The sequence below is a fragment of the Apium graveolens genome, unplaced genomic scaffold (assembly GCF_009905375.1).
Source record: "Apium graveolens cultivar Ventura unplaced genomic scaffold, ASM990537v1 ctg4827, whole genome shotgun sequence".
Taxonomy (NCBI): Eukaryota; Viridiplantae; Streptophyta; class Magnoliopsida; order Apiales; family Apiaceae; genus Apium; species Apium graveolens.
In genome coordinates, this window is record NW_027418706.1 from 110,942 (window position 1) to 125,121 (window position 14,180).

The 14,180-nt window shown below is 32.9% G+C and overlaps 3 protein-coding genes across 3 annotated transcripts; all 3 read left to right on the plus strand.

The window, feature by feature from the left end:
- Window positions 1-282: 282 nt before the first annotated feature.
- LOC141702261 (uncharacterized) lies at window positions 283-1,639 on the plus strand. The gene has a single exon (XM_074505956.1). It carries the CDS (start codon window positions 446-448, stop codon window positions 1,400-1,402), a length of 957 nt encoding a protein of 318 aa, XP_074362057.1. The 5' UTR covers window positions 283-445; the 3' UTR covers window positions 1,403-1,639.
- A 943-nt stretch (window positions 1,640-2,582) lies between these two features.
- LOC141702266 (uncharacterized) lies at window positions 2,583-5,011 on the plus strand. Its single transcript, XM_074505963.1, has 3 exons — window positions 2,583-2,663; window positions 3,902-4,557; window positions 4,663-5,011. The coding sequence occupies exons 1-3, from the start codon at window positions 2,583-2,585 to the stop codon at window positions 5,009-5,011; spliced, it is 1,086 nt and encodes a 361-aa protein (XP_074362064.1).
- A 7,567-nt stretch (window positions 5,012-12,578) lies between these two features.
- LOC141702268 (cold shock domain-containing protein 4-like) lies at window positions 12,579-13,537 on the plus strand. Its single transcript, XM_074505966.1, has one exon. It carries the CDS (start codon window positions 12,657-12,659, stop codon window positions 13,266-13,268), a length of 612 nt encoding a protein of 203 aa, XP_074362067.1. The 5' UTR covers window positions 12,579-12,656; the 3' UTR covers window positions 13,269-13,537.
- Window positions 13,538-14,180: the final 643 nt, after the last annotated feature.

The following is a 14,180-nucleotide window of genomic DNA, read 5'->3' on the forward strand; positions in this document are numbered from 1 at the left end:
CATAGACATTTATTTGTGGTGTAGGTTAGAGTTAGATGTGTAATATCATCCTCTAGTTCATTGTTGGCAAGTGACAAACCCTACATACTTAACAAGAAAATGAAAGCCAATCCATCTAATCTGGACAGCTTGGGACAACCGCACAGTTGGACCAACCAAGGTTAATCATTAATCAAAAACTCCGCCAATCAATTGGCCAGCAATCAAAAAGACAAACTTAAAGATTAATTATTGTAAAACCAACATCAAATTATTTGGAAAGAAGATTAGAAATTGCTTCCTTGATTGTAATCATCTGATCATCAATATTAAATTGTTTTTTTAAATTTGTTAATATGCATTTCATCAAGTCCACCAACAACTCTATCATTGTGTACAGACTGTATAACAAACAAGGAAAACAACTGGTAACATTTCCAATTCTTCTACTTGTGTGGTTTTATCAATGGGTGCCCAAGTGACCAAACAGGTTGATCGACGCAAAGCCATCTCCGTCGAGAAGAAGACCTTGTATAGTCTTCATGAAAGCAGTGGAACTGATTTCCCTGGAAGCACTTATAGTCCTGCTGATAGGAAAAAATGGATGGCAGGTCTTGGTCCAGAGAAAATGCACATTAACAAGATCGTATGGCCAGGCACGCATGATTCTGCAACCAACAAGATTGGTATTCCAGGAATCACAAGGCCATTTGCTCAATGCCAATCCTTGTCCATCTATCAACAGCTTGTAAGAGGAACACGAGTTATAGACGTTCGTGTTCAGGAGGATCGCAAGGTATGTCATGGGGTACTTTTAACATATGGCATAGATGTAGTCATCAAAGATGTCAAGAAATTTTTGTCTGAGACGGAGTCAGAGATTATAATTCTAGAGATCCGCACTGAGTTTGGGCATGACGATCCTCCTGAGTTTGAGAAGTACTTGGAAGGAGAACTTGGTGAGTTTTTAATACATCAGGATGATCATGTCTTCGGAAAGACAATCTCGGAATTGTTGCCAAAGAGGATTATTTGTGTGTGGAAACCAAGGAAATCTCCTCAAGCTAAGGCAGGCAGTCCATTCTGGAGTAGTGGGTATTTGAAGGATAACTGGATCGACACTGATTTGCCATCAACAAAGTTTGAGAGTAATATTAAACATTTGGGTGAGCAACAGCCTGTGACATCTAGGAAATTCTTTTACAGGGTGGAGAACACAGTTACACCACAAGCTGACAATCCAATCTTGTGTGTTAAACCTGTGACCAACCGAATCCATAACTATCATAGACTTTTCATTGCTCAGTGCTTCTCTCGGGGTATTGCTGATCGGTTGCAAATCTTTTCTACTGATTTTATCGAAGAGGATTTTGTTGATGCATGTGTTGGACTTACATATGCAAGGGTTGAAGGAAACACATAAATTTTATTTTGAGATCCTTAATGGTTCATATTTCTTATTTATCTTTTGCGATTAAATTTCTGTTACTGTATAGTGTGCCTAATGTTGATATGGGTTCATCTGTGACTCATATATCATGTTTCACTCAATTGGTTTGTCAAACTGGATGTATAGATGGTTATAGACTTATATATGGTTATTGTTATGTATCCATTGTTTGCTGTGTGCAAATAAAGCAAGGATTTCTTCTTTTGCAAAGCTGCAGTTTTTCCTTATTGGTTAGGGATTATTCTGGATGTATTGTTCTATTTATGTTGTTTTATAATTGACCTCAAATGATAGTATGCACATTGTATTTTTCAACTGTATACAAACAAAAGAGGCACTGGACTGACTGAAACTAGTTATTTGAGTAAAAACCTTAAGATGTTTTTCGATTATCAGAGGTAAGAAACCAATAAGGGAGTCAGTTTGGGAGGATCTGATATTGGAAAAACAATCCAAATAGTTCTGAATCACCTGATGGCTTGAGGCTTTCTTCTTTGTAATGGTTCCGTAAATATTGTGGTAGTTTGAGATGGGGGCAACAAACATAAATAATGCCAACAAAAAAGTTCTACCAGGGATAGAGATCACATGTTTAGTGCCCTAGAGATGATGCACAATCTGCTCAACATGAATATGGTGGCATGGTGCCAAGCTATACTATGAGATTTTACGCTGTCTGATATTGGAATGCACACATTTGTTACTTTGGTTTCTCACCCTGCACAGCGCCTTTTGCCTGAGCAGCCACTAATCCACCACAGATAACGCCTGCAACACCTTTGTCAACAATTTTAAACCTATAACTATTAGACAACCACCACCAACAAAAACTCCTTCAAATTTTAGGATGCCTTCTTTTCCTGCATTGCTTTTGATGCCACCAATCCTGTTCTAGCAAGCTTGAGTATGTGTTCAATTTGAAAGTCAGAAAGCCTCGGCGTCTGACTTTCAAATTGATTTCAAGGAAAGCCTAGTCATTTCTCGAGAACTATCCGAGTACTACCTGGGAGAAATTCGTGAACTCAACCAAAAATCTTAGAGGGATAATTGAGGTGAACCTTGATGCTCTATTTAAGGCTAAACACAACAGCAGGAACATCCACCTTGTTGGGGTCAGTGGGATGCCTTGTGATGCTGCAGTGGTGCTGAAATTATGGCAGGTGCTATCAGATTAGAGGAAAATTCTCATTTATTTGTGGCACCTAGTGATTTAAATTTCCGAGGTGATCAAGGGGTAAGTATTCAACACTGCATTTGAGACCTGAACTATATATTATAGAATGCTAATTCTAGAAATTAATATCTGTGTTCCATCTCTCAAAATCATTTTGCATATTTAAACGAGAGAATAAAAAACTTGTAAATATTGTTCATAAAAAACCTAAGAAACTTATCAAATGCAGAATCTTATGTTTTATCAGGGAATCCTTGTGGTCAAGTAGTGGATCAGATATATCCTCAGGTAATGTAATTCCAGATAAAAGTCATATGGTGGCACATTAAGCCAGCTTTTCTTCAATCCAGATTCTAATTAATTATACAACATTTGATTTTCTAAAAGGCAAAGAGGTGGCCATGGCTTTGGTATCCAACTTCAGTGTTATTTTATCATGAGATTATTATCTGAAGTTCTCTTATGATTTTATTATACTTATACACTTGATTCAACAGGTAAGCTTTCTTCCCTGCATTATATTTTTGATGATACAGGGAGAGAAGATAGAGTAATAATCAATCAAAATCTAACAGTATTTCATCAACTTTACCTAAATTTATGTGTAACTACAAACTCCAACATCCATATTTAGTAACATCTGATCAACTCTAGTCTATATACTATTGTAACTCAATTGCTTGTCCAAATCTTTGATCAAGTAACTTGTTTTCTTTCTGATGCAAATATCCTCTAACCAAAAGTGTGTCTGATAATTGCTGAAAGACCCGAAGAACAAAGATGAGTAACTAAAAAGAGATACATATTTTCCAAGTAGGAGATCATATCAACAAAGTATTATTGTTTTCTATGCTACCGAGATATTATTTTTTTAATATTATTTTAAAATACAGGTATAAAATATTATTTTTTTAATCAAATTTTAAACTGTAAGTAGATTTTTTTAGCGTAGTGGAATGATGCAACCTCAAGTTTACATACGCACGTTTGAGGGTTAATTATCGGTTAGATCACTTGATTCATCACGATGTATCAAGGTGAATATTGACAAATTTTTTATCTTATTTGCACCACTCATTTCAAATTGAGTTACATTTAACTATATATTTTACAAGTTGGGTCAAAATAAATATTTTTCGTTAAATTATGTGACATGAACTTGATTAAAACTTAACGGGAACATGTAGACATGATAATATGATGATAAAATATAAAAGATCAAACAATAATTAGAGAAACTTACAAAAATAAAGGTCAAATTCAATTGAAAAAATGAATATTTTTAAATAATTTGGAAGGGTGGCACAGTTGGCAAAGGACGTGTTAGGGTAAGTTGGAAAAATATTTGTGTGCCTCTTAGTGAAGGGGGCTTGGGGTTGAAAGATTCTACAGATTGGAACAGGGCCCAGCTCTTACTGCATCTCTGTCGAGTTGTTGACAGGCATCCCTCTTTGTGGGCGACTTGGATCAATTGCACAGCTCTTAAAAATAAGTTTTTCTGGACCATGAAGATTCCCTCTGACTGCTCCTGGATATGGCGTAAAGTTCTCAAATTAAGGAATGTCGACTTGATCTTTGTGCTTGGTAATGGCCTCAATACTTCATTCTGGTTTGATCCTTGGTGGCATCACACCCCCTTAACTTCTCACAAGCACGACATTGCCTTGTCTCAACTTGGGCTTCCCTGGGATTTTAAAGTGGGTAAACTTTTTGAGACTGGTTCTTGGGTGCTCCCAACTGCTAATCCTCGGTTGAGACACATTTCTCCGGTTATCTCTATGTGGCTTCGCACCTTTGATTTTCCTCATTTTGACATCTCAAAAAATGACCCTATTTCTTGCTCTGACACTAGCATCAGGAAGCTTAAAGTGTGGCATATATGGGATATTATTCGGTATAGGAGCTTGGAAGCCCCTTGGCACCATCTTGTTTGGCATAAATTGCGTGTGCTCAGGTATGCTCATGTTCAGTGATTGGTTTGTTGGAAGAGACTTCCTACTCAGGACAGATTACTTGGGTTTGGTCTTCAGGTGCTACCTCATTTTTTTCTCTGTGTTAGAGGTGTTGAGTCGCATGATCACATGTTTGTTTCTTGCCCCTATACAGCTTTTATTCTGCGTGGCATTGCTAAATGCCTCGGGGTTAACTGGATTTCTGGAACATGGTTTGATTTGCTCTCTCAGTGTGACAATATTCAGGGATCTTATGTCAGGGCTATCTTTTTGCTAGCTGTCCAGGTGGTTACTTATCATATTTGGCGAGAAAGGAATGCTAGAGCTCATAACAAAGGAAGTTTCAGCCCATGCATGTTGCTCACGGGAATTTTAGCAGATATTAGAGCCAGGATTTGCTCTTCTAAATTTATGAATATAGATTGTATAGGCGCTTTTTGTAATAGTTTAGCCTAGTCTTTTGGCCCCTCTTTTGCTTTCTATCTTCAATCTAGCATGTTAGATTGATTATAGATAGTTCTCGGTAAGGTATGCCTTAGTGCAAGGGTCAATCCCTGTATATTCTTTTCTTCATTTCTATATATATATATCAGCTTAGCAAAAAAAATAGTCTATAAATAACAAAAAATGCTTATTTTGCATCTGTGCATTATATAATTCCTTCACACAGAAGCCTGCAAAGTAGAAAATTGACTCGGACAGAATTTAGGTGATGTATAAAGTTATATCAACAATGACGTAAAGATACAATTAAATGAACACAAGAAATTGGTAATACGAAAAATCTTAATAAATTATGAAGGGTAAAAATTACGGGGACATTGTGTACCCGATCTTAATGATTCACTGTTATAATTTTGAATTACAAAATTTTGAATGAAAAAGTTGCATGAATGTGTTCAATGAAGAACTCGAGTAATAAGTTAAGTTCGATTTGTTAGGCTTGCTAAACAAATTTTAACTCCACATTAGTATAATATAGACCGTTTTGGATCGTGCACGCAGGAATTTATTTTTTGGCACATCTCAAAATGGCTCATACTAATATAGTTAACTGGTTGCTCTATATATATACCAGATAATTTTCTATTATCTACTCGATTTGGTACTTGGGTTGACACTACCCAATAATTTTATTCTTAAATCAAAAATCAAAAATTTTGTGATGTTACACCGCAATTATCTCTCTACATCTTGCACCGTCACGATTCACTTCGCAGAACCCGCCACTTGAATACCAAGGGGAACCCCACCATATCGTACAACCCGCAACCCATTATACCCCCAAGATCCAAGACTGAATTATGGGTTATGATACCATTTAATAGGCTTGTTGAGCAGGCCTTAACTCCACGTTAGTATGATATTGTCCACTTTGGTCCAAACCCGCACAGATTTATTTTTGGTAACTCGCAGAAGGTCTCGTATACCAGATAATTTTCTATTATTTACTCTTGGGCTGACACTACCCAACAATCATCCCCCTCAAATCAAGAACCACAAATTTCATGATCTTATACCAACGATTATTTATCAACATCTTACCTCAAATCAAGAACCACAAATTTCATGATCTTATACCAACGATTATTTATCAACATCTTACATCCCCACGATTCATCTTGCAGAACTCGTCGCTTAAAATAGATTACATATTTCAAAATAATCTCATAACATGTTAATTGTTTGAACTAGTTTTGTGATAAAAAGTTTATAAATGCCGATGAAAATAAGATTATAGTTAGTATATTTATAAGAGCCTCTGCTTTTAAAACTATCGTAAGTACTCGCTAGAACAAGAATAATGTTACTAGCTTATATGTTTGTTAACATAATTTCTTTTTTGGTGCTATTATTGGTCAGTTGTGTGTTGATTATTCAATTTTTAATCCCAAATTTTTTAGCATTTTAATCAATTTTTTGAATAAGGGGTCTTTTCAACATTTTTCAACATTTTCGCCTGAGGTGGCCCCCTATTGACTATCGACCATCTATATCACAAAAGCTCCACCAATAACAAGAATCCATCTTCTAAAAATAGTTTGAAAATTCGGGCTCATATGACTGCAAATAAACAGAATCGTTCGTAAACAAAATTCGAGATCAGATCATTTAAATGAACCCGACTCGGTGCGTTTCGTTAAATGAGTCGATCAATGAGCTCGGATGAGTAAACGAGCCTATCTCATATTTTTGTTTCTTCGACCCGACTCGTTTAGATCGGAATCAGCTCAGACTCGACTCGAACTTGCCTAACTCAAATGAGCTTGAATAAAGTTTATAAGTATTACAAATAATAAATATTAGGCGCTACCTAAAAGTTTTATTAGTGCATTTTTCTTATCGTTTATTAATAATTTAATTATTTATTTTTTTTTGTTTATATTTCTAAATTAAACACATAGTTTTTCGTAAGTTAACCGTTAAACATTGTTATCATGATCTATTCATCTCCGGTAGTTTACACATTCATAAAACTATTAAATAACTTGTAATTTACAAAAATCAAATTTAAGTAAAATATTAAAATATAATAAACTTTTGACATTGACAATTTTAAAAGTAACGTATCAGATCTAAAATTATGAATCTCTCAATTATTTCAAATAAATTTGAATATGTTATTAAAACCGGATTTAAAAAATAAATTGTTATATACTCCCTCCGTCCCAATTTACGTTTCCTCTTTTGACTTTCGGTACTGTTCACGGTAAGCGATTAACTACTAATTTACGTCTAATCTATAATATCAAACATAGTCATGAGTGATCTCGTTGGATTCGTATTTATCAGTACTTTAATACAGTGAAATTTTTATATTTAATACTAATACGAATTTAAAGATATTAACGATTAAAAGTGTGCATTGGCAAACGTTTCCAACACAAAAAGGAAACGTTTTTAGGGACGGGGGGAGTATTATGAAACAAGTGTAGAGTATGAGTGTATATCATTATACGACACCTTTGTAAAATTGAAATTTAGGGATAAAGACTTTTATCTGATCTCGGTATAATTCGTAAAACTATAAAACTTAGTTATACTTTAAAGTTGGTTGAGTAAAACATATATGTGAATATAAACGGATAGCTTAACTCAGCTCAACTCGATTAATCCTGAGCAAACTCGTATTCAATTAAACGAGCCGAACTTGAAAATCATTTTTTACCGAATTATTAAATTCGACTTGGTTCACCTATAGAACTCGACTCGGATTCATTTGATGCTGGCCCATGCGGTGGACAAACCCTAATACAAGTACAGTAGTAGTATTATTTTGCTAGCGTGAACAAAAGGATCTATATCTGCAAGTCAGAAACTCAGAAGGACAACACACAACCATCTCCATCGTCCGGTCCTGTCTCTCAGCAGCTACATACTTTGACTGTTTGAGAGTTTCTTTTTGACAATCTTTTATTACCTCCCTCGTCCTAACAATTTATTTTCATTTTATTTTTTAAAATATTCCTATCAAATGCAATAATATTTTGCTCCGTACAGTAACAAGAAATTATAGTTTCTGCATATCCTCTGTCCATTTATTGATGAGCACCGAAAATAGTGAACTCCTTTATAGACTCTTAATTGATTTTTAGTTATGTAATTGCACGTTTCATCTTAAATTTACTTTAATTTTTTATTAAATCTTATACTTGTTTTCTCTTTTGTTTGTGCTTTTTTTCCGCTTTAGTTTATTTAATTATTTTCAATACAATAATGAAATTTTATTTGTATAAAAATCAAATTATTTAATTATTTCATTATTAATATAGATTACAACTTTAATATGCAAGGTAACTTGTGATAACCGGGATCAAATTTCGAATTTTTTTTTGAAATCACGTCAAATTCTGATTCCAAATTCGAAATATTTAAAGGTGATTTTTTAAAATAATATTGGGATTTTAAAAAAATATTTAAAGGTGAACTTTTTTGTTTTACAAAAAATATTTTGCTTAACAAATTAAACTAATTAAACCAATTACAACCTTTAATGCAATAAAAACACAAATTCAATTATTTAATTACAATTACTTGATTTTGGTTAAACTGCATTTTTACATTTAATTTTATAACACAGTAAAGTAATAAACGTTTACAAAAATTTAAGTAATTTTGATAATTTCTCTATAAAAATCAATTTAAAAATTAAAACATCCTCGCTTTTTAGAACTAAATTAAAACAAGAACACTCCTCACGAGTCATGGTGTACAACTGTACACTTTCATGTAATCAGCAAGTAGCGACTATTCAAACCTACATTTATTATACGAAGAGGGTAATACAGTAACTAACTCCTGCTTATTCTGTGAAGTAAAAATTTACCGCATTTAGCACCACCCTTCTTTCTCTTTCAAAAATTTTCAAAAATAATAAAATGTTATAATATAAAAAATAAACTCATCCACTACTTACCTCCACTATACACACTTTATACCTAAAATAGTAATCGGTCCCATCACAATACTCGCTTTTTTAACTTTCCACTACAACCTTATCATTTTTCCTAATCTCCGTGTCCAACTCAAACGTAAACAAATAGTTGGGACGGGGGAGTAATTTCCAAAATTATTATTCACATTCGTGTCAGTTGTAAAAATCGGAAATTAGGGAAGATCGGTAGAACTACCGATTTAGGATTAATTGAAAATCGGGAAATAAAGATATTTGAATTTTTAAAACTTAACTATACTCTCATTTTTTAATAAATTAAATAAGGATATTTGGGGAAAATTTTTATCAACCTAATCATTTTTCTTAATATGCTTATTTTTAAAAAAAAATTATATAGGACGGAGGGAGTAAAGAGAGAGAGAAGAGTAAAAAAACATTATCAACCTATTCTTTTCTTAATATACTTAATTAGTGATGATTCGCAGGTACAATTGTGTTTTAATTCTTTTATAAACGAATCAGTTAACAAAACAAGATGCAGATAGTTGAGCCTTCTATTTTTTCCATTTGGTCATGTTAATGGACTTATGGTTTGGTAGCTTGTGGTTATTCGCGTATAATTTATTAAAAACTTTGCATTTTTTATTGGGAACAATTTTATCTTATAATTTCTATATTTAAAAATTTTAATATTTATATTTATTTATTTAATTTTATTTGATACAATTTTAAAATCAAAATTGATGTGAATAAAATTGAACCAAAATTTTTTAAATCAAAATCGAACTGATAATTTCGATTATAATTCAATTTTAAAAATCAAGTACATGTAATTTCATTTCAAATTCGGCAAAAACTGCCCGAACCGAATGGGGCTCCCTAATAGTAGTACTCCTTTTTACTCTTTCGAGGAAATATATGTCCATTCTTCTGCTGCAAAGTGACAGCGGTATTGAATACGTTACAAGTACCGATGTTAAAACAGGTAAAAAAAATTAATCGTAATTCACCTTTACCCTTTCTCGTTCCAATTAACTGCTCCTGCTGCTGCTCCCTCAGTATTCCCACAATCAAACGGTCAAAATACTAATTTACCTGCCGGCCAGTAGAATATCAATCGTCATTTTACTTGGCCTTCAGTTTGTACATTTAATTTAAATATATTCTTCCAAGATGAAAAATAACACGGTCTAATGTAGTAAAATGTTACTCTTCTGATCTAACTCAATTCTTTATATTATAACTTGGTATGAATGTTAAGAAAAAAATAAATCAATGAGAAAAACTTAAAAAACAGCATAAAAAATTGAGATCAATCAATATTTAATATATAAAGTAGAGTAAAAAACAGGGTAGTTAATTTTAAAATTATAAATTTGACCATTTTATAATTTTTTTTGAAATGAATGAGAGATATGTCAAAAAATGGAATCCATAAAGAAATGAGTGGTGCAGGGAAAGTAGTAATGCCACGCCTCATTTGTTTGTCAATTTTGTTGTTACATAAAAAAATTGTTATATTTAATTTAGTGATATTTAACTATAGATTATGTAATTAGTTTTGAAAAAATGCCCAAAATACACTATTTTTCACCTTCAACTGTCCAAAATGTCCAAATGCGCGCGGACCGTCCAAAATATTCACGAAATACGCATTTTGGGGATGCATAGTCAACCTTTCAAATTTTAATAAAGAATACGCATGCGTATTATTTTTTGATTTATAAAGAATACGCATGTCACTAAAATGCAAAAAGTGGATACGAATGTTGAACATGCGTATTGTTTGTAAAAATTTGAAATGGTGGGTACGCATCTCTCACATGCATATTCAACGGGTATTTTGGTCGCACAGTACCGCTAATTGGCATTTTGAACATTTTTTCCCAAATGGTGGATATTTTGGTTTTTTACCAATTAGTTTTAGGAGTTAATTAATATTTTTATATTGAAGGGATACGTAACATGTAGTGAATAGTGATTATGGTGGATCTTATTTTGTGTTAATTATAAAATCTTGAAACTTAAAGTTCTCTTACTTAATTTAAAATATATTAAATTAAAGTTGTAACTGGTTATTGAATCCAAAAAATTTTAAATTATAAGTTTGGTATATTGAAACGAACAAAATTTTAATTTGTTAATTTGCATTAATAAATCAATTGATATATAATAAATTTAAAAATTGAATTAATTACCCGTATAAATATTTAGAAATATGGATCATCATTATTTTGTAGTGTTGAGCCAAATTAAAACCGAAAAGGCGAATTTAACCGTGCTATTTCAGTTCAGTTTAATCCTATATTTTCTGAAATTTAGTTGTCAGGACCGAGTAGCCCAAAAAAAATATTGATTAGTCTGGTTCTTTTTAAATAATATTTCGATGCAGATTCAATGGACTGAATAGACAAACTTATAAATAATTTAATTTGTATATTATTTAAATTTTACATAAATTTTATAAATCATAATCATATTTTTTATTTTATAATTATATTAATATATTTTTAGAATTTTTTATATCATATTATTTTTATTGTGTTTTAAAGTTTATAATCTTTGATTTAATTTTTAATAGAATTATTTTGAGAAATATTTAGTTCGTTCGATTCAAACCGGAAGAAACAAATTGTTTCTGTTTTGTTCGGTTCATAATATAAATTTGGTTTAATTTGGTCTGAAAAAATTTAACATTCCGATTTTCAGTCTATTCGGTTTAGTCCTATTTTGGACAGAATCGAATTGTTTCGGTTTTATTCGGTCCATAATAAAAATTGGTTTAATTCGGTACGATAAAAATTTAACATTTCGATTTTTAGTCTATTTGGTTATATCCAAGTTTGGACCGAATCGAGTGAATACTCACCCTACTTATTTGCGTCATATTAAATTTAAAATTTTAATTGATTACCAAAATAAATATTCAATATAGATATTCAGAAATATGGATAATCACTTATTTGCATTATCATTAAATATAATGATGTTAGTACTTTAATATATATCATGCTAGTATATCAATTGAAAAACAAAATGAACTAATAGAGAAAAATATATTATATAACAAATAAATTAAATACGCTATAACACAGTTTTTATATAACTTGTAATACATGTAATTGATGAGATTTCATAATATTATTGGATACACTTACGTAATAATTATAATAGGTAATAAATCAAAACGTAATACGTGTCATTTAATAAATTTTAATATTTTTTTAATCATTAGATATAATGATGTAAATATGATAGTATGACAAGTTTATATTCCAATTAAAATATAACATGTATAATTTAAGTCCGTCCCAAAATAATATTAATAAAAAATATCTCCTAATTTCAACTTTTAAATACATATCTTGGCTGAGATGTCATTGTATTATTGAATACACTTACGTAAAAATTATAATCCGCCATACTAATATTAAATTAAAAAGTAACACGTGTCATTTTAATCCCTATGTCATTTTAATCCCTGTCAAAAATCAAATTTTAACTGTGAAAAAATATTTCAAGATTCCAGTCAACAGAATGTGAAGCGTGAGAAGACATTTTCACCGCTCGGAAATGGGTAAAAATAATAATTTCACCCAAGCTGGGTGTATAAATTGAGGAGCCCTGTACTACTAAACACTCGCACACTCCAAATTATACTTAGAGAGAAGGAAGATACCATATAAATTGTTTGGGGGTGTGGTGATGGAGGAAGAGAATGGAAGTCGATTGAAGGGGAGTGTGAAGTGGTTTAATGATACAAAGGGGTTTGGGTTCATAACACCAGATGATGGGAGTGAAGATCTGTTTGTTCATCAGTCGAGTATTAGATCTGATGGGTTTCGTAGCTTGGGTGATGGTGAGAATGTTGAGTATGTTATTGAGAATGGTAGTGATGGTAGGACAAAAGCTGTTGACGTTACTGGCCCTGATGGTGCTCCTGTTCAGGGTAGCACGCGCGGTAATCGTGGCGGTGGCGGCGGTGGAGGAGGCGGATATGGCGGCGGCGGCTATGGTGATGGTGGGTATGGTGGCGGTGGTGGAGGCTATGGTGGTCGTGGTGGAGGACGTGGAGGTGGTCGGGGTGGAGGCGGTGGTGGTGGGTGTTATAAGTGTGGGGAGAATGGTCATATGGCTAGGGACTGTGAGAGTGGCGGCGGCGGCGGCGGTTATGGTGGCGGTGGCGGCGGCTATGGCGGTGGAGGTGGTGGAAGGTATGGAAGTGGCGGCGGTGGCGGCGGTGGAAGTGGTTGCTACAAGTGTGGTGAAGAGGGGCATTTCGCGAGAGATTGCAGCAGCTCTGGAGGTGGTCGTTAGAGGTTGTTAAGCTGGTTGTTATGGGGTGGTCAAGGGAGTGTGATTTGTGTGCTTGTTCCACATTTTGCTCCCATTTACTCGCCCTCATTATTATCTATTATTTAGTTTTAATTTTTGTTTTTTTCTAGTTTTTTTAATTTGGCTTGAAATAGACTATGGATGTTTGATGTGAACCTTTTATGATTCTCAATGCTGCGAGGACGATGTTTTTTGGTTTTAATGATATGATGGTTTGATCGTTAATGGCAAATGGATGGTTTTGTTTTTTAGTTTGATCAATTTTGATACTTATTTTTATTATTAATGTTAATGAATTGGGACTGTTTGTTAGTGAATTTCATAAATCTTCATATGTTGGGTTTCAAACACATCCTGTTGAATTTAGTGCTGCAGCAGTTTCTTCTGTATATTTTTATACATTTTCAGATTTTGCTTCTCTGTATAAGCTACAGTTTGATTTCTCATACCCTAATTTGCTGTGTACTATTTTTGTTTCAGCTGTAGCCATCATATGTTTTCTTTTAGATTGATTATGTTTTAACATCTTTGCATTAGCCAGTTCTGAGGTGAAACTTGTTCCAAGTAATTTGTTAAGATCCTCATTGCATCGTTTTCTTTAGTATTCTATTGAACTGGTTAATTTGGTGTCAACAAGCTAAAGTACAAGGGGAAAGATCAGTTCATTCTGAAATGTAATATTAGTCTTGTTCATAGGATCCCTTTGCAATTGTATTGTGGGCGTTGTTCTTGCTAATACTAAATGCGATTTGTTGGTGCATTATCATGTGTTAGATCATCGTATTCAGGTGGTCTGTTATGTGCAGTAGTGATTAGGAGCTAATGCCTAAAATATGATCCGGTTTCATTTCCATCGGAATTTGTAAGTCGCAAAGGTAGATCTTATTTGATTCT

Bases quoted from the DNA above. Each gene is read 5' to 3' on its own strand.
- LOC141702261 (XM_074505956.1), top strand. From the start codon at position 446: ATGGGTGCCCAAGTGACCAAACAGGTTGATCGACGCAAAGCCATCTCC.
- LOC141702266 (XM_074505963.1), top strand. From the start codon at position 2,583: ATGGCAGGTGCTATCAGATTAGAGGAAAATTCTCATTTATTTGTGGCA. The intron at 2,664-3,901 runs GTAAGTATTCAA...ATAATTTGGAAG, and splicing joins ATTTCCGAGGTGATCAAGGG to GGTGGCACAGTTGGCAAAGG. The intron at 4,558-4,662 runs GTATGCTCATGT...TCTCTGTGTTAG, and splicing joins CATAAATTGCGTGTGCTCAG to AGGTGTTGAGTCGCATGATC.
- LOC141702268 (XM_074505966.1), top strand. From the start codon at position 12,657: ATGGAGGAAGAGAATGGAAGTCGATTGAAGGGGAGTGTGAAGTGGTTT.